This window comes from Hippoglossus hippoglossus, chromosome 4 (genome assembly GCF_009819705.1).
Source record: "Hippoglossus hippoglossus isolate fHipHip1 chromosome 4, fHipHip1.pri, whole genome shotgun sequence".
In the NCBI taxonomy this organism is placed as follows: domain Eukaryota; kingdom Metazoa; phylum Chordata; class Actinopteri; order Pleuronectiformes; family Pleuronectidae; genus Hippoglossus; species Hippoglossus hippoglossus.
The window spans coordinates 16,918,365-16,942,835 of NC_047154.1; the positions used below are offsets into that span (position 1 = coordinate 16,918,365).

The 24,471-nt window shown below is 42.0% G+C and overlaps 1 protein-coding gene across 1 annotated transcript in view; it reads left to right on the forward strand.

Moving 5' to 3' along the window:
* rnf13 (ring finger protein 13) overlaps nucleotides 1-24,471 on the forward strand; it is a 40,161-nt gene that overhangs the window by 8,049 nt on the left and 7,641 nt on the right. The window contains exons 4-8 of the mRNA XM_034583440.1: nucleotides 2,784-2,906; nucleotides 18,719-18,806; nucleotides 19,580-19,670; nucleotides 21,096-21,201; nucleotides 22,142-22,235. Of these exons, the coding sequence (XP_034439331.1) occupies nucleotides 2,784-2,906; nucleotides 18,719-18,806; nucleotides 19,580-19,670; nucleotides 21,096-21,201; nucleotides 22,142-22,235 (502 nt within the window). The remainder of the gene's footprint in view (nucleotides 1-2,783; nucleotides 2,907-18,718; nucleotides 18,807-19,579; nucleotides 19,671-21,095; nucleotides 21,202-22,141; nucleotides 22,236-24,471) is intronic.

The following is a 24,471-nucleotide window of genomic DNA, read 5'->3' on the forward strand; positions in this document are numbered from 1 at the left end:
AATTCAACGCTATTTGTTTTAAAAATCAGGCATTTTCTCCAAAATTAAAGCACATCAGGTCCAGTCGCAGTCACAGTATTTCTACAACCATTAGAGCTGAAAGAAGCAGCAACGGTCATATTACTGTAGCTTTAGTTTTTTTTTATTTCAACATCATACTCTATTAATATAAAGCTGTTTCACCAGCCCCCCCATCCAATCATTCCTCACCCATTCAGGCCAAAAGACAAACTAAAGCCAGTTCTTATACTCAGAAACAAAGATGAGCCTTGATTTCAGTGCTCAGGGCTTAATGTTGGGGCCTTCTTGTAAAATTTAGAACAACTACTAATATTCAGGCTGTATCAAAGTGTTGTCTTGGTAAAAACAACCAGATACAAGGGGAACTAGTAATTATTTTGTAATGAGCAGGAATGTGGGAGCTCTGAACATTAAAAAAAAGGAAGGTTAATTTCACTTTGTTATTTAAAATTGTTATGACAGTTTCTGGATTTAGAAAATACCATAAAATCACATTTAATTTGTCCCTGTGATGTTTCTGTGTGATAAAGAAATGGCTCATGTCAGGCATGAAAACATCCTGGCTTAAAAAGAGGACAGTAAAGACACAGTAACAGGATGATAAAACATATTGTTATACACAAAAGTCCCATATCACAGTTTGTAAGCTGCAGCTGTAGTTTGAGATTTGGTGCCTGAGTTGATATCTTTGCACAGACTCCGTTTTTTATCTCCTCTCAGTCTACGTTTTTCCAGGATTCCCCTTCCTACCCCAGTTATTTCCTGTTTTTCACCATCATCTTGTCTCTGCATTCTGCAGTGCTGGCTGGTGGGTTTTTTCCATGTTTTTTTCTACCCAACAGAGGGCTCTCTTGCCACTGGTTTCAAAGTGAGGAGGAGGGGGGGAGGGGGAGGAGGAAGAATGTGAGGCAGTGGCACAGTGATGTCATTTAGCTGCAAGGCAGGGCTGCACTGGAGGAGGAGGAGGAGGTATCCAGGGGTGACGACTGTGAGGACAGAGGGTGATTCCTTCCTCACAAGTCTCTCCTCCCTGATTTACGATTATCTCCCTGATCCCACTAGTTAATAACATTTTAACATTTAGTCCAATAATATTAAACTACAACAAGACAGTGTGTGTGTGTCCGCATCTTTCTCTCCACACTGTCGCTCACCGTGCTGCGGCTTTGTTTGTGTCGCTGTGGTAATTTTCCATTTGTTGCAGAGATGCTGTTTTGGAGTCAATGTCCGGTGACAAGACACTGTCTGTGTGAAAGAGAGAGAGAGAGAAAAATTGCTGAGAAAGAGATGAAATTACTGGTAGACTCCCAGAGCAGTCCACACTTCCTGCCTACCACCCTGCCTCTGACACACAGGCACACAGTTGCTTAGTAATGTATATCACATAAGAAACCTCCCGCCTCATTTCTGATGTTTTTTCCGCTCATCATCTGTTGTACATTTATCCACTCTACCTCTCTCTTATCGTCACCTTCTCTATTTTTGTCTTTTCTCCGTCCCTTTTTCTCCTTTCTTCTGTATTTTAGTCGGCGTCTGATTCTCTTCCATATTTGTATCGTTTGTTGTTCTTTTCCTTTTCTTCTCCCTCCCTTTATCGCTCAGTCAGCCTCTCCGTCTCTGATCCTCTCACTATCTCCCTCTCATCAGTCACTTTAAACGCTGCTGCTGGAAATGGGATTAAGACAGGAAGCAGCAGAGGGTGAGAAAGAGAGGGGAAACACAAGAGTTTTTCTGTGACAAACTGAGAACAACAGCACCCTTCAAATTGAGTAGACTATAAAACACATACGTACACACACGCGCATAATTTTTGTGGGTCAGTAATCCTCATTCCAGTGGAAAGCTCTGTATTCATTATGCATGCGTTACTTTGTTAGATTAATGTTTGATTTACCGGTGCTACGTCTGGGGCCGCAGCAGAACCATTTCTCAGCATCTCGGTTTTCTTTTCCTTATTTTTACAAGTTTGTTTTTCATGTGTGGTTGTGATGGATGTTGTTATTCTGGGAACTGCAGGAAAAGATGGTGCTGCTCAAATTCTGGGTCAGGGAGCTTTGTCTGGGTCCTGGGGTGTAATTTTGTTTTGTCTAGCTGCACAGAAACACAGAAGAAACATATTTGGTGCTGTCATTTGTCATATCGTCATGTGATGTGAGTTTCTAGATAGTTTTGTTTTCACGCTGCAATCTGAGTCCTTGAGTTACCGGCATAAATTATATTGAATACACACCAAAGTATCAAAACCAAAATTAGATATGACCAGCGGTGTCTCAGAGGTGGGAGGAAGTGAGATCATGATAATTAATGTCGCTTTGAGTCTGTAAAGATTAATCCCCGTCAAAGTGCCTCTGAGCAAAACCTCTCGTATGATGCTTTTTAATTTGTATTAATTATTAGAGGAAACACGTTCTGATGCGTGATTAAATGAAAGTGAATGAATGTCATGTAAGGTCATTACTCTCTGCAATAAAACGTTTAATCATGATTACTGGTCGCTTACATGTATTTATTTGATCTGATCAGTCATTAATAGCATTTGAAAAACAGATGATCATTTATGTAGAAGCGATTTTAGCTTCTTAAAGCGATAACACTCTTTATAAAGCATTAAATATTCTCATACTTGCTGTAAACAATATATTTCATCTTTGGGAAATTATCTCCTCATTTCTCTCCTCAGCACCTGTTGGACTTCCTAGGATCGATGTTTGCTTAAACTTGCATTTAAGTCACTCACGTGTCTATTGATGTCGTCCCCTCAGGGCTTCCTGATTGGTGCACGGCCAGAAAATGCGTGCGAGCCCATCGAGCCGCCTCCGAGGGACAACTTGACGGGCGCCTTCATTGTCCTCATCAAACGGTTTGACTGCAACTTTGACATAAAGGTACAGTGTTTCTGTGTGTGTGTGTGTGTGTGTGTGTGTGTGTGTGTGTGTGTGTGTGTGTGTGTGTGTGTGTGTGTGTGTGTGTGTGTGTGTGTGTGTGTGTGTGTGTGTGTGTGTGTGTGTGTGTGTGTGTGTTAGCATCGGCGTCACACCTTCAATCAACAGCCACCAACAAACGACCAAACTGTTTATCATCATTGGTAAAATGAATTGTGGCCTTTGTGTTTCACTGACTGGCTTCCTGTGCTTGTTCATTTCAAGTCTATAATTTTGGAAACTGGGAATGCTGTTTTAGTGCACAGCGGTACCTACAAACTGTTTATCTATTAGGGCAAGCTGTTAAAACTTCAATGTGTGTATGGTACTTTACACTGTATTAACAGTATGTCAGGTGGTGGTGTTCAGAGTTAGTTTCACTGAAAACCGTAAAAGGCCATTTCCCTAAACACAATTTCCTGAATAAGATTCTATGCCTCTTTACTGCCCCTCACTAGTCACTTGAGGCAGATAGATGTCGTCGGAAGGAGATGAAGTACAAAAGGAGTGCAGTTGTATTTGTGTATCTCTCTGTGACACGCTGACTTAAAAAGCAGGAAAAAAACCTGTCACCCTCAGTGGTTGTATATTAACCTATAGATTTGAGGTGGAACGTGTCATTGGCTGTGGCAGTTTTGAACAAAACACATTACATCCACATTAGTTTCAGTGCCTCTGCAATCTTAACAACGTAAGCACAGCACAAGCATGAATTTTCTTTTTTAGGGATGTTTGAGACCTTGATGAGACACTTGAGTTAACACACAAGGGGCAGGGGTTACGTTAAAGATATATTTTCTTTTTTGTACTGGAAGGCTTTCTCATAAATGTCACAGCGACTAAGTGTCTTTGATGTGAAGTGTTTTATGATGTGGTTGATAAACAAGGTGATAAAAGGGTTAGATGTAGGTTTTTTTTAACCAGTGGCTGCTAATTTTACTAGAAATGCCCCAAAATGATGTGTAATGATATAATATGATGGAATATTTACGACACATTCTGACGGACTGTGAGAAAATCCAACACAACCCCTGCATTGATCTTCCTCTGTTATTAGAGAAACTTCAAATTTGTGATCTGAGCAGTTGATAACTTTGTCAGTAGAGTCTGCAGCAAGGAAATTACTGAGTTTTATTATTAATACAGCACTCGGATGTTTATTCTCAAAATAAATTCCTGGAAATTCAGCAGTTTATTCAAAGCAAAAATTCTTTTTACTTTCACGCTGGAAGGAGAAGTAATGTGTCCATCTATCATAAAGGACGGGGGGAGGGAGATGGAGTGAGGTAGAAAGGGGAGGAGAGAAGAGAGAGAGGATTAAGAGAGTGAGAGCAGCGATGAGTAATGGACTGATTGAGAGGAAAGCATGCAACCTCTTGGCATCTTCTTCCTCTCTGCGTCTTTCCATCTCTCTGTCTCTTACTATACTTACCTTCCCTCTCTGTACTTTGGTAGCTGCTTCCCCATTCATTCGCTCTCACGTTTTCTTTTTTCCTTTTTGTTTTTTTTTCTCTGTTGTAACTGTGGCGCAGCCATGCAGCCTTATAAGGTCTCACTGCATCTCACACACACACACACACACACACACACACTCACAGAAACATGTTGACCGACAGAGCAGTGAGGTGTTCCCTTTCCTGGAGCATAACCAGACTCGGCTCCACACAGACACACAATGCACACATGCCAGTATGTATGTGCCAGAAGAGGGAGACAAAAGTTCTACAATGCAGGTTTAAAATGTGGAACCATGTAAGAAAGGGCAAAGTCCGTGTTTGGATCTTTTATGGGAAGTTTGTTGTGTTCAAACCTCTCAGTCCTTCTGCATTTCTTCTCAGTATCTCTGCTGTCACTGTCACAAAATGTTCAAATTAAGTGTTTGCTAGCAGTTTTACAGATATCTTCATTGTAATGGTTCTCCTCTCTGTAGGGGAAAACACAATGCTATCTATATGGCCTCCAGATTTATTTTCTGTTGCAGTACCACAGCTGGCAGCTAGGATCACCTGGCAGCACTGAACATGTTCGATGTGCTAAATGAACACAACCATTGGTTTTCTGCTCATATTCAAACTTCTCATCAATAGATTCAATTATTACAGTAAAACTGGAGTTTGATCATGGGGCTGGAAAGTTTACCCCATATCTTAAGTGTGTGTGTGTGTGTGTGTGTGTGTGTGTGTGTGTGTGTGTGTGTGTGTGTGTGTGTGTGTGTGTGTGTGTGTGTGTGTGTGTGTGTGTGTAAGCAAGGACAGGGCGTGAGCAAAAATAAAAGGATTATAAAGCAGATAACACTTATAACACACCCTCCCTAACACACACACACACACACACACACACACACACACACACACACACACACACACACACACACACACACACACACACACACACACACACACACACACACACACACACACACACACACACACACACACACACACACACTGACTGTCTGTGAGTTCTGGTTGTGCAGTCTGAACCTTACCTCTGGTTTACTGATTGTGCGCTCTCTCTCTCTCTCTTACTGTCTCTCTCCCCCTCTCCCTCATACACAGCTATCCTTTCCTCTGCTTCTCTTTCCCTTTGGCTCTCCATCCCTCTCACTGTTGTTCTTATCCGTCTTATCCTTGCTATTGTCCATCTCTCTCTCTCTCACACGCTCTCTCGCGCACACACCCACACACGCACAAACACAGTCCTCTCTCAGTTCCCTCCAGAAGCTGCAGGGAAACAAAGGAATACTACACTCTATCCTGACGGAGACGAGGTGTGTGTGATGAGTGGTGCAGGGGTGTCAGTGTCCACTGCTGTTCATGTCTCTCTCCTCAGCCTCTTCTTTAGCCTTAAGCCATCAGCTTCCAGTGAGCAGCAGCATAGAGCTTTAATGGATCCTTGGCTGTAATGGGCAATAAAACAGATGCTCACCCACTTAACCCTCCATCTAGTCTCAACACCTCCACCCTTAGAGCACAAGTGTGTGCGCGAGAGGGAGAGTGCGTGAGAGTGTGTTGCGATAAGACATGACGGAGAGGAGGTCGAATGTCGAGAGAGAGTGTTGGAGATAGTGGGGGGGTGAAGGAGATCAAGTGAAGGGGTGTTAATAGGCACTCTCAGAATTTTCCATACGCACCTGCTGTCAGCTGGATGGTCGGACATTAAAACATATCCAGTCGAATACTTTTTTACTGCCTCAAGTGACGTCCCATTTTATAACCATAGAACTATAACCTTTAACCAAATGAGGGATTCCAGGCGTTGGACGTCTGGATCTAAAGTTGTCAGAGAAACAAGCTGAGTTAACAGCCGCTCTCGTAGCCCCGCCCCTGCCTGTGTCTGCTCAATAGCACCGGAGAAACACCGATTTTTTAACACGAAACTGCTTTATTCAGTGTTTTTACTGGCTTTAATGACCTAGTGCATTTGTTTTGGAGAACAAGGCCTCGAGGGATAATTCAGATCCTGGATGAGACCTCTGCAATGATTATCACTGAAGGAATCCGACCTCACTTTAAAGATGAACTCCCATGAATATTTATAATGGAATGAAATCTTAAAATTAGCACAGCCTCAAAAGATGTTGTGTGGTGTTGTTGAGAATGAGCAGCAGCGCCCTCATGTTTGCGTTCCACAATCGGAGGCGTGATGTGTGACAACAGTGTCAGCTCTTATGCCGCCATGTTGGCTCTCCCTGTTACAAAGACATCGATTTGGCTGCGTCTCTCTCTGCTGCCATGATAAAGACGAAGCAACGTCGGCCATTCCGTGTTTGAATCTTCAACACAGAACAGCGAGGTGTAACAATCCCTGCCTTGATCAGGCTGGGAAATAATTGTCTTTTTTTTAAAGAATATACTCAAACAGGATTAGATTTGATTTATATTTCAAATAAAATAACAAAATACGTTATTTAGTTTTAGCTTGTACATTACAATTCACTTGTAGCTTAATGTTTGTGTGTGCGCGTGGTTGTGGAGGACAATCACAGCATCTGCAGACAAAGCAGGTAGAAAAACGCCTTCATATTTTTCATACTCTCGGTTGTCAACTCAAGTTAAGCATTGAGTTAAGCGTTAAGTCTCCAGGAGGTGAGAGAGAGAGAGAGAGAGAGAGAGAGAGAGAGAGAGAGAGAGAGAGAGAGAGAGAGAGAGAGAGAGAGAGAGAGAGAGGAAAACATTCCTCCATGGACGCCTCGTTTAGAAAGTAAATCTCCAGAGAGAGAGGGTTTGAGGTGGTGGTGGTGACCGGGGGTGGGGGGATGTTGACCTTTCTGACCTTTCTGGGAGTGGGGGGAGGAGGTGGGGGGGACAGGAAACTCGATACCCTTTTCCTCCCCTCTCTCTCCAACCAACCTCTCCTCCCTTCTTTCCCCTGTGCAGCCTGTCCGTCCCTCAGCAAAAAAAACACACACTCAGGCAGACGGGCAGGTCTATATACATTGAGACATAATGTCCTAGTTATGTAACGTGTACTCTGATCTGCAGAGCACTGTGTGACCACATTGTTCTGTCTTCTCTTACTCGTATTTGCTGTTTTTCACCTATTCAGTCTCTCTCTCTGCTGCCCTCTACCCACATTGTTTTAATTCCTGTCTTTTCTCCACACTACTGCCATTGATTACAATATGATTAGATGTGTCTCTTAACTACTTCAAAACTCCATTCGCAGATGTTCATCTATGTTTCCTCTAACGTTTCTTCTTATGATTATATCTTGTCCAAGTTTGTCAAAATATACACGTAGTTGCCAGTTAATAGGGAATTAAAATTATTGCAGACTAATACAACACCTCTCTAAATATGTGCCGTTGTTTTGGATTGGTGTACTTAATAAATCGGTAACTGAATGTATTGCTTCAAAGTAAAACCCAACTGATATGGATTTCTGCTGATATATATTTAAGAAAAATTGGCAATGATAACCAGGATTTCAGATCAAACCCCAAATGACAAATACATGTGATTGGGGCTTGATATCTCGATATATAAACTTAAACACAACCGACTATATTGGTCTTGAACTAAGATCAAATAAACACAGATACCGATGTGTCTGTGAAAGGCTCATATATCTGGCCAACTGATTGGTTGGGTTCTACTTTAAAGTGAAGCTATGAAAGTTACCAATGACTATATGGGGTCATTTTAAATACTGGAACATAGTGTTACAGTAGGACAAGCAGAAAAGGCAGAAAAGGTGATTCAGTGAAGTCTGTTTTTCAGCAATATTCCAGTGTATTGTACAGTGGTTGATAGAGATGAAAGCTTTTTCCCAATGTGAGACGTAGGTCACACCATGAAACTGTCCAAAACCCTTCTGGCAAAGAGGAGTTCAGACTAAACGTCCAGTCTGGTTATAGAAGCTGTTTCTCCTGTCTGGAAGCTGACGAGACACAGATCAGGCACAGTAACACTAAACAATTCCAAAAACATTTACCAGAAGAGTTCACTGTAATACTGTTCACACAAGATACAGACTAGAGTGTGACGGATAAGACGAACAGGCCGGACAAATACAACAAGAAACTGCACATAAAGTAGTGATGGCATTCGTTTATTTTTGTTTTATTAAGTGTGTTATTCAGCTGTAAAATATTCCCCTCAGGACACATACTGATCACACTGTTTAAGAAAAATAATTCAGTTTACATATTTTTTCCTGGCCTAAGCTCCTTTAAGTCTGCTTACAGTGGTCATTTTGGGTCCTTTTGTACATTTGGGCCATGCATTTTTTGTTTTTTACAGTTTGTATTAGTTTATTACAGTAGTTTATTGCTCCTCTCTGAGTCTCCATCATTCACGCTGCGCACTGCCACGGCTCTCCATACATTGTCTGAGTTTATATATTCTGTTGTTTTTACCCAGTCAGAGTTTACACATGTGTCCGATGACACTGTTTGTGTGTGTGAGTGCGTGTGTCTGGATATGAGAGAGAGAGAGAGAGAGAGAGAGAGAGAGAGAGAGAGAGAGAGAGAGAGAGAGAGAGAGAGAGAGAGAGAGAGAGAGAGAGAGAGAGAGAGAGAGAGAGAGAGAGAGAGAGAGAGAGAGAGAGAGAAAAAAAAAAGTTCCTATGACTATCATACAGAAGCTATGCAATTCTTTTATCGTAATCAATGACTCGAACTGATGAATTTGGCATGAAATTTGCCAGAGGCGGCAATTCTCTATGCAGGAAAAACCCTGGTTTATATAGGAGTGACGCCGTTACAAGAGCATAATGGAAACAAAGACATCCTCAGTATCTGTAATATCTGGTCAGAGGGAAAAATCAACTTGTGTGTCCTTGCTTTTATAAGCCGCCTCTGAAATTGTTCGCTATACCTCTGGTGGCCTATTATTTCCCATCTAGCCTTGTTTCTTACCTCTGCCTAACAGTAAATACATTTCATCGTGTGGCCTATTTGTGCTGCTGTGACCTCACAGCCCCCAAGGTGTACACACAGACACACAGACACACAGACACACACACACACACACACACACACACACACACACACACACACACACACACACACACACACACACACACACAGGCCTCAGTCTTTATTCAAACAATGATCTAGCTTCCTGCCCACAGTTACTCAGTCTTATGACAGGGTATGACTATGGCTGACTGTGTGTGTGCGTGTGCGTGTGCGTGTGCGAGAGAGAGAGATAGGGCAATAGCCATATGTCCTGGCTGTGTCATTTTTCAGCGCTGTTGTGGAAACAGACAGTTCGGCCTGTTCCCTTTGGCCTATATCTCTCTCTCACACACACACACTGTACATATACAAATGCACTCACAGTAGTTACAGTAACTTATACAGATGATCTCTAAAACATTCAAAATGTCGAAAAATGTTTACTCCATTAGTTCATTGCATTAATTGCGTTTGCACTGCGTTATCAGTGTATGCAACTCCTTCCTTCAGTCTGCGGTTTTAAATTAACTCTTTATCTAATCAGCTGCCTGGACCTTGAAACTGAATCCCAGCTTTGCTCTGCACCGCGCTGCATTCCTCTGAAACACCGAGGAGAGAGAGCGAGAGAAACGTGGGAGGGTGAGAAGAAGGAGAAGAGGAAATATTAATTTGAAAGAGGGGAGGGAGAGAATAAAGGCGGGAGGGTGGAAATATTAGGGGGTGGGGGGGGGGGCGAGAAGATTTCTAGAGGAGATTGGGAGTGGGGTGATATAACAAGGGGTAATGAGGGCAGAGAGAATTATGAGGTTAAATTTGGAGAAGGAGGTAGAAGAGGAGGACGACGAAAAAAAGATTTGAAGCGAGAATAGAGAGAAAAGGGGGAGGAGAAATAAGATGAAGGATGGGAGTAGGGAGGTTGTGGAGGGGAAGTGAAATGGGATCGGGCAGCGTGTGAATGAGAAGATGAGGAGAAAAAAAAGCGGAACAATGGTAGAGAAATTGTTGAGGGATGAGAAAGGGGGGAATGAGGACCTGATTGAGAGCTGCTGTCCAAACGAGAGGAGCTGAAAATGGCAACTTGCATCTGATATGGTTTAGGAAAACAAATCAGTGCATGTGCGTTTCTCTTTTACCTTTTCAGCCATTCACCTAACAGCATTTTTAAAGGCAAAGAACTACACATATTTAATTGTTTTCATTTAATTCTCCAGTAAGGTTTCAGAAGTTGTGTTTTGGGCAAAATTTAAAAATGAGAAGGAAGAAAAAAAGAAAGGGGAACAACAACCAAGAAGGTGCAGGAAGGAGGATGAATTAGTGTAGAAGTCTCTATAATCTTTTTAAATAGATGATGGGTTTTTAAGTTATCAGAGAAACAAGCTGAGAAAACAGGCCCTCTTACAGCCCAGTTACAATCCACCGTGACTTCACCCATTTCTTTGTGAGCTGCCGCTTTGACGCCTTCATTTAGGCATTTTGTCTTGGTTTTGTGAAACCAGACGTAACCATATTCGGAGGAGCGGAGGGTGGAGCCTGGCTCTGAGCTCGAGGACACTGCACTCCCCCCTACAGCTGCGACCTGCACCATTGGATGGTACTAGCTGTCAATCACACGATATCCACGCCCTAATGCATACCTAGTGCTTCATCATCTATTTGACTCCAAATGGGATTATAATTTCCAAAATGAACATCATGCTGTTTTGAAGACAATTTGAAACTAGGGATTGGGACCCCAACCTTCTTAAGAAAAGTTGATGTCATAAATCAAGTGAGAAGAAGGGTCATGTTCTCATAGACTTTTATAGAAACAGACTTCTTTTTGCAACCAGTGGAGTTGCCTTTGTTTGTCACTTGTGAGAAAACAGGTTTCAGGCACTTCCGCATTGGCTTTACTTTCCAGAACTGGAGTTGGCGTCCATTTTTTATATGTAGTCAAAAATGTAACATTCAGACATTCCCAGTCGGCCCAAGAAGAAAGTAGCTGCAGGCGTCACGTTGTTGTTCCTCAGTGTGTCCCACTCTCGTGAACACAATATCTCAAAGGCACCGTGAGGGAATTTCTTTGAATTTGGTGCAAAGGTTCACTTGGACTTGAACTCATTGGATTGTGTTGGTCAAAGGTTAAAGGTTAAAGGTCACTGTGGCCTCACAAAACATGTTTTTGTGACACTATTCATAGAAATCTGATCACAAATGTCTAAAAGAATAAAATGAAGTGATGACAGTCAAAGGTCAACTTCATTGTGACATCATGAAGTTCTGCATCAACACTGGACATTAGTCAGCAGCGTAACTCGGGAACAGAAGGGAACATTGTGAACAGGTTTCCTGCAACGTGACTGGTTGAGGGAAACATACAAACACAATGTGGTGATTCTAGTTTTTCTCTCTCCCTGCTACCCTTTTAAATAGTTTCTTTGCTAATTCTTTGGTGTTTACTTACAGTTAGATAAAACTTATTTTTAAAACTTAGAAAAAGACATTTATTTTGACTTAATCTCGACTGGTGTTTATGCTGCAACACTTAGTTTGAGTTGTGTCGTGTGAGAAAGGTGTGCTGTGCTGCTCAGACTCATTTACACAAAGCATAGGTCAAGTCTGCTCTATGCAAACGCAGTCCGGCGACAGCACCAGGCTCAGGGCTGATCATCTTTACAGCCTTCATGGGACACAAGTGTGGACTAATAATGGACAACCGCAAGATGAATAAAAGAGGACCTTGAGTTAAAGAGGGGGGGAAGAGAGCAAGTAGAAAAGAGAGGAGTGTGTGAAGCAGAGGATGTTGGTGGTGCAAGAGGAAGAAGAGAAGGAAAAAGAGGAGAGGCGGGGAAGACAAGTCTATGTTTCAGCTGCAGCACTGGATGAGGAGGCTGTGCAGTGTTGGCAGCAGATACACACACATGAGTGAGGATGCAGTCATTATTGGCACAAGCACACACACACACACACACACACACACACACACACACACACACACACACACACACACACACACACACACACACACACACACACACACACACACACAGTCGGTGGTGTGATGCAGCAGTAATGAGTGATGCTATCAGCAGTCTCTGTCCTCACCACCACTCTTACAGATCCTGCTACAGGAGCAGAAACATAAGACCTGTGTGTGCTGGCATATGTTATGTCATAGTCAGTCAGTCTATAGGTAGATGATACCAGGACATAATTATCTAACTCTTCTTTTAACAACATTTTTGTGAAATTAGTTATTAACTGATCATCGATTAGAAATCAATTTATTGAGCAATAAGACTGGCAAACAGATTTAAATGTTTATCTTTGTTTATTCTCTTTTTTGGGATGTAAACGGTTAACTCCAGCGCCACTGAGCGAGGCAGCTCCAGGTGGCACCGTTTACATAGCTCCAGTCGACTGTGACCGACACAAGTCAGGTCTGACGCACTTTAATTTGTACATACAAACACTGTGTTTTTACAGTGATTTTACAGTGTTGTTGAAATGTGTTTTTTTAATTTTTTCAGTAACACCTTCTGTCACATAGTCCCACACATTCACAGGAAGCTGCTCAACACAAATACACAGTCCAGAGCTGTCGGTCTCCAGCAGCTGCGACCTTCTGACTGAAGGACACGAAAACTTAAAATGCCTCAATGGGCTAAATAAAACGGGTTCATCAGGTTTGTTTGGACTAAATGAGGACATTTGTAGGAAGGTTTCAAGTGCAGCAGCTGCTTGGTTTAAATTCAATTTGCCTTTAATTCTCAAACCATTCATTTATCAGTTATTTAATAGGCAAATAATTTTCACACATATTACACAAAATGACTCATTTTGCCCAACCATATGTCCATAATGTTTGAAATAGGAATTTGAAAAGAAGATCTTCAAATTTGAGAAGCTCAAATCACCTGTAAATACATAATGACATTATCACTAATTCTGAAACAATTTATCAATTATTTACTTATTTACCGATGAAAAATACCAAATGTTTGGAACTAAAGCTTTTCAAATTTGAGGATTTGTTGCTAAAATTCAATATCTAAAATATTAAGTATATATATATAATATATATATACGTGTTAATTTGACATTTCTAGAAAGTTTACGTTAAGATTCTGATTTCCTTTAACGTAACATGTAAGATATTTCTATGGGAATTAGAAAAATTACACACAATATATTGACTTATTATCAAACTGATAAATCTTTCAGATACACTCCAGGTGGAATAATTTCAATGCAAATTTATGAGCACTGTGTATCACACTGTGTTCTTAACCTCCAGAGTAAAAGCTTCTGCAGGTTGTTAATTTCACTCTCACGGCTCTAAAAACAACATCCAATTAAGCCGAGTCCAGTCTGCCTTATACAAATCCATATTGGTCAATAGCATGAATAAACCCACCACGACTGTGCAGCAAGCAGAGTCAGACTTTGGTCAGCACACGGCAGGGTGCCATGAAGAGGGAGAAAAAAAGAATCAGATGCTTATTATATTTCAAAACTGTTATGAGTCCAAGGCCTGATCGTACAAAAAAGGAAAAAATATTGCAGAGTGAAGGAGAGCGAGAGAAAAACAGCTAGAGCTGGAGCCAAGTCATGCCGTCACATGACAATAAAAGATGTGGAGATGCCCTTGAGGAATACACTTAACCTTTAGTTCTCCCACTGTAGCTGCACAATAACAGTTCGGGGCAACTGCCATGTGAAAAAACATGAAACTTTTCACAATAATAATGAAGAGCTATATTTTAGTTTTGATGTTTTCCCCTTTTTTTCCATGCACTGTCATAATGAAGTTGGTTGTATAGAGTGATATTGTGTAGGATAAAAAGCAGGAGTTTTATGTGTGCTCCCACAGGGATTTCAGCAATTACTCTGTGTAATGAATGCTGTTAAATTGACATGGAAGATGGAGCTCCAGCTCACAATGGTCTGCACGCGGTCGAGGAGAAACTAGTGGCTTTTGTTTAGCTCAAGTCTTATTTCTCTAGGTTTCACATCTCATTTTCCCTCCTCTCTCCCTCTCTCCTTTTCTGCCTCTCCCTCCGCTGCGTCCTCCCTCTCTTCGGTTCTCAGGAATGCACTGAATGTCCTTATCTTGCCCATGCAAACACAAGAGTGAGCCAGCAGCAGAGGTTGAATTCCTCCGCAGATCCCAGGCAGACAGACCACACTGCACACTGGCATCTAGACAGCACACAGCCAGAGTGGCTCCTTAGTTACACTGTAAAATCCCCCTAAAAAGACACTGAATTTAACTGTAGAGCAGTTAGTGTTGAAAGTAAACACCAGGCACTTTGACTTTAACTGTCAACACCTACGTTTTATAAGTTAAGTAGATTTTAGGACTTAAAGTGTGACCTCTAAATGGTTGTTGGCTAGCCAGTGTTTTCCAGTCAGTCAAACTCGGTTGGATGAATGGATGGTTTCATTCCTTTATTGTCATTGTAGAACAAAATTAGTAACAATCCACAGGTGCTCTCCCACATACGTAACAGACACTAGTTAAAACAATACAAACTGTACAAGTAGTGAATGTTTAGATAATTAAATTTCCCATATTATGCATTTTGGGTTCCCCCCTCTAGCCTGTCACAAAGGTTTTTGTGGGTGTAAAGGTTTTGGCCTTGTGATGGGCTGGGGACTTGCCCAGGGTTTACACGGCCTCTCCAATGTCAACTAGGACCTGTCACCCTCAAAACTTAGGCGGTACAGCTAATGGATGGAAAGGTTATGCTAATTTACAAAGACCAAAGACTGCAGCAAAGGGGGAGTCCCACAGAAAACATTGCTCCATGTAACCTGCCCGTTTACTGGTTATATTGCTCAACTTGGTGTGGCCGAACAGACGCCATTGTTATCGTAGCTACAGCAGTGCTCACAGCTGATGAGGAAACCTCTGGGAAAGGGGCATGAGATTTCTGACACATGCCTTAAGCCGCTGTCCAATCAGAGCAGGCGTTCAGAGGCAGACCAATACCTAAAAGAGTGTTTCGGTTGAAAAAAGGTGATGCATAATGTGTATTTTGGACATTCCAGCATCTGTTCTAGTAGACCTCCCACATTAAAATCATGAACCTGTAAAAAGCCCAAATTTGACACTTAAAGACAATAAAATGGCAAAAATGCTTGTTTGTGATATCATACAACCGTAGCCTTCACCTAGCTCACTTTCCTCCCTCAGAACTCATGCACATGCACACACCCAGACGCAGTATTTTGTGTGTGTGTCACTCATCTAGACAGCGTGCCTCTAGACACACACAGCAGCCATTGATACCTCCACACAATAACGCTCTCACAGGCAAACACATGGGCTCACAATGCTGCGGCTGCCAAACGCGCTGCTTCACGTATGCCTGTGCATAAAATCACAATGACGAGGAACGGACAAAGGACAGAACTGCTCAGTGTGGCGTCCATGTGCAGGCCACAACACACACACACACACACACACACACACACACACACACACACACACACACACACACACACACACACACACACACACACACACACACACACACACACACACACACACACACACACACACACACACACACACACACACAAGCCCTAACAGATCTAAATGGATTTCCTTGCACCACAGCAGAGTACAATGCTCGTATAAAGAGGCCTGGTAAAGCTGCAGGGCATACACACACTGACACTCACACACACACTTGCACAGCTCATGTTATTGACAGTGACCACCTTGTCGGATTCGTCCTGTACATGTGAGAGCCCAAAGCAAACGTTTGTGGGACCTGCCTCGTAGTGCATAAAACTTCATTGAAAGTGAAGGACTTAACAACTGTATTGAATCGAAGGTTTCATTATAACCAATTAAGCCATAAATCAAAGCTGCCTTCAAAACCGCATGACCTCCTTTTTACAAAACTTTTTAGGAACAATAAAAACAAATTCAGACATAAAGAATGAATTTTTTAACGTTTTCGTTCCTTTCAAATGTCCAAATGGGTCAAATTTGTATAAAATCTAATCGGATTAATGCTAATCTCATTAAATGTATTTTTTTAGCCTTGTTGTTGCAAATAACAAAGATTACATTCATTTTCAATGTGGAAAAGGCTTTACCGACAACTGGGACACAGTGATAAGCCTTCTTTGGTCTACACCTGCATTTAATGCCAGCTAGCACCCACACTTGTTAACATATTTTACAGGCGTCTTATTAAATATCTATTTTGTAGAGCGGCACCACTAAACAAAACTAAAGGAAGGAACAAAGAAAAGATCAGTGCATTCAGTCCTCACATATTTTCAGTGATTATTTATATGATCCTGATGCAAAAAGTTTTTTTCCTTCAATTGTAGGAGAAACAATCACCATCCCATCTGTATCTCTAACTATGTAAAAGCACATAATGGTTTATTCCAGGATATATCATCACATCCTATTTCCTCCACCACATCTGTTGTGAGCCATGAGCCACAACAATGGCCAGTCAGGATACTGAAACTTCTACAGTGTGTCAGAGCCACAAAAACAGACTCACAGTTGAAAGATCCTCATTACATCAGTTTCCCAGGTATCAGTGATGCAGCACACAAAGCGCACGGCTGCTGTCACCATTTTACTTTTTAATGTTTCCAGCAAGTTGTAAAAGCGTAAAAAAAAAAGTCAACTCATCTGCCTGTCACTTCATCAACAAAATCTTACCTTTAGGAAGTGATTGCACTTTCCTGGATGCGCACACACACACACTCACAAACACACGTGTGCGCACACACGCGGTAAACAGGTTGATTTCAAGACACTGTAGCATCTGTTTTATGTAGCAGTGAGAGGCATAACTTTTTTTTCCTCAAGAGGTTTAGAGCAACACATCTATGATTAATGATTGTGTCGACATGGAGGCATGTTTATGCAACAGTGTACAAGCTAAACACAAGCACAGGCAGACACACAACTACACCTTTTCCCTAACTTGAATAGGGCCTGAGCAATTGCAAACTCGGGACCTGATGCAGCCGCAGGGGAGGGCGGACAGGGACCGGGCGAAGCGACTCGGTGTTGCATGCGTTTTGTGCACCGCAGGAAGGATAAACACTTCACTTCCTGTGTCCGTCACACAACGACGAACCACGGCCACTAATCACGCATTACGGTCCATCAAGTGCAGACCATACGGTGAAAATGTCATGTAAATCCAGTTAAAGTTGTAAAATGAGGCTTACTTCCTGTTGCCAGTAGGTGGTGCTATCACTATCACTACAAACAGACGAATAGAGTTAATGTTGACATATGGAGCTGTTGAGGCCGGGACTCTGATCATCTCCATGTTGTTAAGACGGCACTCACTGATTTTGAAGTTGATCTGATGAATTCTCTTGGAGGAGTTTGTTAAAATACACAACGTGTAAAATGGCCAAAATGGCCACTAAATCCAAAATGGCCGACTTCCTGTTGTGTTAATCAAATTGGTGCCACTGACTTATTTTTTTTTTTTGTCCGTTGTGTGTACCGAATTTCGTAAAGATCCGTTAAACCAGACAGAATTGGGGATATTGGGTAAGAATATTGAGGTTAGCACTGAAACTCTTCTCCATGTGAGATGTAATTTTTGAATTACAATAACTTGGTATAAAATTGTTGTGCAGACTTTCAAAGTTTGTGATGCCCTCATGTAAAAGAGCAGACTTTCTAACCTTTAGCCCAGTCAGTCTTCAGCTTTTTTCTTACCCCTGGTTTCCCTCTGCTGAATCGAATGTTTCCTGTTTCGGATCTTCAGTTACAGCTCAGTCAGCTGAGTGTTTATCGTGGGGATGTGAGTTGTCTGGGCATTAAATGCAAACATCTTGTCTCTAGTTAACACTTCCTGGGAAATGTACCGTGGAGCCACAGTGTTGCTTTATCTCTGGTCTCTGTCCTCTGCTCAGTTCTGCTGTTGTGATAAAGATCCTGACATAATAAATTCAAAAGCATTCAAATCTAAATTTCATTCACATCAGCCGTAGAGGGCGTCTTTATACTGGCACTGGTACATGTGTCAAACTGTTGTGAGTGAATAGATTGAAGCTTGCAGATTGTACATTGATATTAACGCCATGCTCTGGCTCTACAGCTAAAAGCCTCTTAGTAGAATCAGAGAGCGCTCTCCCTCCCAACCACAACTGGTTTCTGTTTCTATGTCAGTGCTTAATGTGGTTTGATGCTGCTCTCTCTTATAGTGGGACGATATTTGGTCAAATTATCCGACACACAAACTGCTGCTCTGACACTTACCACCTTCACCTTGAGCTATTTTTAGTCTGATAGTAGCAGCTCAGGTTGACCCACTGACAAACCACCAGGTGTCTGCACCAGCGTGGATCCATTTAACCACCAAGACGTCAATGTTTTGTCTCCTCTCAGGTCCTGAACGCCCAGAAAGCGGGATACAAGGCGGCCATTGTTCACAATGTGGACTCCAATGACTTAATCAGCATGGGATCCAACGATCGTAAGTAGCCACCTCCTCCTCTGTGCTCCAACACAGAGGCATTTAGCATCATACACAGATTTCTGTTCATGCATCTCCGTGTTGACAGAGGATGAAGATTTGTTTTTCTATATCTCTGAGCCTGAGGGAAAATAAAGCAAGTATACAGTCAAGAACTCATTATAGTCTCCAAATGTACTTGAGGCAGGATATGATGCCCTGCAGCACCGGAGTCCTCCCTGCCTATGAGTCCTTGTCTTTCGAACCCAGTTTTGTGTCTGGGGTTTTCTTTCTCCTGAGTCTCACCAGCTATCTCAGTCCCCATTTCTTACGTGAGAATGTGCAGCAGGGTCATATTTTATCCAGGAGGCTTCATAAACCCAAAGTGATCTATACACAGTAATGCTAGTTGGTGATAGGTGAATCCTGTCACTTCAGGTGTACGTATGCATCAAAGAGTTTTTTGAAAAACAAGTGCAATCACATTTTTTATGTCACAGAATACAAATACAACTTTATATTTACATAGGAGAATCTGGAACCAGGTTTTGATCATTTTTGCTCAAAAAGTTAAAAGTTGCCTATTGATTTCTGTCAATAAACCAATCGTCTAATATGAATCTCATGATCTTCAAGTCCAAAAGAATGAAAGCTGTGTTAAAAACTCCAGAAAAACGTAAAAAGATTTTTCTCAAATTGTGACACATTTGAATATTTATTATGATAGAGAGAATTCCTATTTTATTTCGTTTTCTCTGTAGATAATTTATTTTTTGTCTCATTTCCCTTTTTAGTGGATGTTATGAAGCAGATCGATATTCCCTCTGTGTTTGTTGGTGAAGACGCGGCCAACTCTCTGAAAGAAAGCTACACATATGACAAGGGGTAAGACTAAACCTAAATCTAATTTTTCTGGCCATCACTATAAATAGAAACAGTTCTGTTTAGCTCTGCTCATCATGATTCCTTCAGTGAAACCTCATGAAGAGATGTCTGCTTAATTCAGCTGCTTCACTCCAAACTGTCTCTTCTGTCCACTCTGTGCTTCCTGGCTTTGTACAGTGTGATCAAATGTTCAGCCGGCAGCGTTCACTGCAACATATCAGTGCAGAGGATTTGTCTTCTCATGTATTGTCACTGCTGCTGCTGCTGAGGTGATAATCTGGTAATGAAGTGTCTCAGCCTGTCAGAGGAGCGCAGAGAGCAATTAGATCCCATTTCTACATTTTTGAATCAGCTGGTGTGTGTGTGTGTGTGTGTGTGTGTGTGTGTGTGTGTGTGTGTGTGTGTGTGTGTGTGTGTGTGTGTGTGTGTGTGTGTGTGTGTGTGTGTGTGTGTGTGTGTGTGTGTGTGTGTGTGTGTGTGTGTGTGTGTGTGTGTGTGTGTGCACCATCCAAATCAAATTGACTGTTATTCCCACGTCTTTGCTTTCACAGAGGAATGAACTCCAAACATGGTATTGGTTTTGTCATTGTAAACCATGTTAGCTGTTACAGTTTTAACCGGAGCAGAGATTTACTGCAGAGGGAGTTCTGTGAAAAGACGAAGAGCAGTTTACTTAATTAATTAACAGTGTGAAATGTCATTTTACCGATAAAGGAACCTTTGTTTGACTGTCACACTGCTGCATTTTCAACTGAACATCACCATAAGGAATATCTGAAATGTGGAAGCTCACAACAATACGCTGTTTTGATTACAGAAATAATTCAGCCTCTGTGTTGTCACCGTCACCGTTGCTTTCAGACATGCACTGAACTCCGCACATTTTCCTGGAATTTTCAAGAGGGGCTGTGTGTGAGAATGCAAATGTCCGAGCCAGTTGCTGCTCACATTTTCCAGAACTTTTCCTTTCAGACCCCCAGAGTAAAATGGCCAGAAACTGTCAGAGTGAGCCCATGTGAGAATACAGCAGGACAATTCACAGCGAGTAAGTGAGCGTGTTGAGGACGTTTCTGTGAAGAACACAAAACTGATAAAAACAAAAAGGATATAAATATCTTGGAATGAAAAAAAGATTAGCCATACAGGTAGAAGATGCTGAAGAAGATTTCAACCTTAAAAGACAAGGAGATTTGAGCTTTTGGTGATAAGGGTCAAGTTGACGTCATGTGCTGCCTCTTGCACGTTCCACCCAGGCACCACCCCTCACCTTAAAGTTCCAGACATTTTTTTGTTACTCTGAATGCGTCTGATTGCGGACAATCTCCTGCTGCATTCTTCATATGTGAAAAGCAACCTTGCATCAGTGAACCAGTGTTGTGTACCAAAAGTTTCCTGACCTGACTGTGGCTCTGCTTGTTCTTCTAGGGGACACGTTGTCCTCATGTCAGACTTCAGCCTGCCACTAGAATATTACCTGATCCCCTTCCTCATCATCGTGGGAATCTGCCTCATCCTCATCATTGTTTTCATGGTAGGTACATCGAATACAACTCTAACAAAATTGGGCTCATATTAAAAGGTAGATGGCCTCTACTTTTTTAAAATTCTACTGCACCGACAGCCATGGCCAGAGGCTTTATGAGTTGAGGTTGCTTGTGCGTATGTCCGACCTTACATGTTCTTCCAATTCTTGTAAACACACACTTGTAAATATCTCAAGTATGCCTTGAGGGAACTTTTTCAAATTCAGCAGAAACATTCAATTTAACTCAGCTGATCAGATTTTGTTGGCCAAAGGTCAGAGTCATTGTGACCTCACATCTGTTAGATTCTTGTGAGTGTGATATATCAAGAACGCCTGGAGAAAACTCCCTACAACCGGCACAAACACATTGAAAGATGAACTGAATAGAATTTGGTCAAAGGTCAAAGTCACTGTTACCTCAAGAAACATATTCTTTTGGCCATAACTTAAGAACTCAAACACTAATTGCAGACATTCAATAAAAATGACAAATGGGATAAAATAATGGAGTGATGACGTTTGATATGCTAACGGTCAAAGGTCAGTTTCACGGTGTCATCATTAGTTTCTGCAGAAACACGGTTGGCTGAGGCCTATAACTGTGAGATGGTAACTGTAGATGTGTAAATTAGATGCTTGCCAATTAAAAGGAAAAAACATCTGATGTTATTACAGGATTTTTTCCTCCTGAGAACCTGCAATGTTTCTGTTTAATTGCATTAGAAAAACACATTTGAGTCCAAACTGGTTCTCTGTCAAGTATCACAGTGTATTACAGTGTCAGGCTGAAGGCTCTCATCCAATATGAGCTTGAAAATCTCGTACCTGTCCTTATGTAACCATGTTGCTTTGGAGACAGAAATTGTTTTGTGTTTATGGACTTTGGCTTCGTGTGCTGGTTTTAAAAAGATGTGACAGTTTTCTACCTTTTCTTTACTTTGACTAGATTACCAAGTTCGTCCAGGATCGACACAGAGCTCGGAGGAGCCGCCTGCGCAAAGATCAGCTCAAGAAACTCCCAATTCACAAGTTCAAGAAAGGTAGGGAAGCACAAACATTTCAATTTGTAGTGTTGTAGTCATTTGTAGTCCGGAATAAACATATGGGGCCCGTTTAGTATTAGTCTTTACAATATGATTTGGAGCATGTGATTCTATGACCAAACAGTTTCTAGAGCAGCAACAGTTATGTTCACTATTAACTCAATCCAACACTGTCTCACGCAGTAGATTACATGATCACTAAAAACATGACGGGAGACTGTGTGTGTGTGTGTGTGTGGGGGGGGGGGAGTAGATGGTTGTTTACCAGGTGGTTTGACAAAGCCTTCAACCTTTAAGCCGCTCCAACAGTAACAAGTCACGTTTTTCACAAGTCACGTTCTCTTCATTTCACCTGGTTCACTTCACCGCTCTGCTCGCTGTAACTCGCACTACAGCCCCAACCAAATCAGAGTCATATTAGACTATGACCAAGAATATAAAAATACTTATTAAACACATGGAATGAGAAATAAAGGACTGTTTCTAATACAAGCCTTCCTCAAATAAAAACCTTCCATCTGCTCTTGAGGTAGATAAGTGAAGGAAATACAGTAAATTATATATTCGCTGGCTGGAGTTCAGTTTGTAGTCGACTGTCACAGAAGCTGTGGAGATGCTGATGCCACGCTGCTGTTTCTCACATGATTTGGCCCAGAAGAGAGGTGTCATTGTTAAACATCTCTCCTCCCTCGAGCTCTGCACCTGTACAGCTAATCGGATTAATATGGACTTGATTTTTTTCACAAAGCCCTGTGTGGCAGATTAGAGCTCCTCACTGTCGAGACTGGACACATGACTGATGGTTTGGAATGTGTGTTGTTCATTCCAGGGGTTGATGTTAAGGTTATTTTATCTGAAAGTTGAACACATGTACAGTAGATGGTGGTTGTTTGTTAGAACAGTAACAGGGAGAAAAATAGATTTGATAAAAAGGTGTGTGAGATGAGTAGTTGAACAAATCTCTGCTACGTCTCTGTTTGAGTTTGACTGGAAACTTTTTAGCTCAGTTTGCCCCTCTGTCTCGGTACAATGGTCAGACTGGCTATAGCATTGTTTTGCAATGCAAATCCTCTCTGTGCTATGGTCAAGTGAGTTTTGTCTGTGTGTTTCTGTGTGTTTCTTCTGTCGGCTGAGTTTCCTCCAGCAGCTGTATTTTGCAGACTGGAAGGCCCCTGACTACACTCAGCTGTGCAGAGGGAAACACCAAGCGGCTTTACAGACGATGGGTGGTGCATGATAAGTGGCCCTCTTGCAAAGCGGCTAATTGACGGGGTTATGAGCTGAGTCGCCCCTCCCCTCCTGGCAGGAACAGATGCACATGCAGCGCAGCAGCTAAAAGTAGCGCCTTAGCTCAGATAGCTGTTTCTGTCGCGTCAGGCTCTGTGGTTCGTGCACGCTGGTGGTTGTGGCTGCGAGCAGCGCCCGCTCTGACTCAGGGTTTCCACCAGGAACTGCTACACTCAACCTCGACCTCTGCATTGGGGGGGGTTCAGATGTCCAGGAAACAGCCCCCGGGGGGGATGTCTGCGCTCCTGTCAGCTGAGTCAGAGTGTTTGGCGACACAGGAAGCGGACATCAAATCTCCAAACCTAATCACCTTTTAAACTCTGCACTCTGGAGCAATGCTCCAGAGTGCAGAGTTCCTGGAGCAAAGGAACAGAGTGCCCTGATTTTAATGTGGGAGGGCGTAAACAAGAGACTGTGCCTCTGTTGGGGAATTACTGTTAGAGAGTGTTTACTCCAGATAAGGGTAAGACGTCGAATAGCAGGAATATTAACAGAAATTGGATTATAATGTAGAAATATTAGTGTTAAGGTACTAACTATAAGCTGCATATATGCAGATGGAGCAATATAGGTAGTATGAAGATATCCTGGAGACAATATAACAAGATGTATAGAATAAGTCCTTTTACATATCACTCCCTTAAATATTCATGAGGCGCTAAGGACACAACAAACCCCTCTGATTGTCAACCTGTAAATTTGATTAATTGTTAACTCTATGATTTTAACTAAGATCTTGGCCTGTTGCCTGGAAAATGCATTATCAAGCATGGTACATACCGATCAAGTGGGATTCATACAAAATAGGTCATGGGTGAACGACATGAGTGGACTATTACATTTCATCTGGCTGAATCAAGTTTGAGTCCAATGGGAATTTTTATATGCAACAAAAATAAGACCCTAGTTTGGGGTCTTTGTTGGACGTGCGTCACACTGACTGACA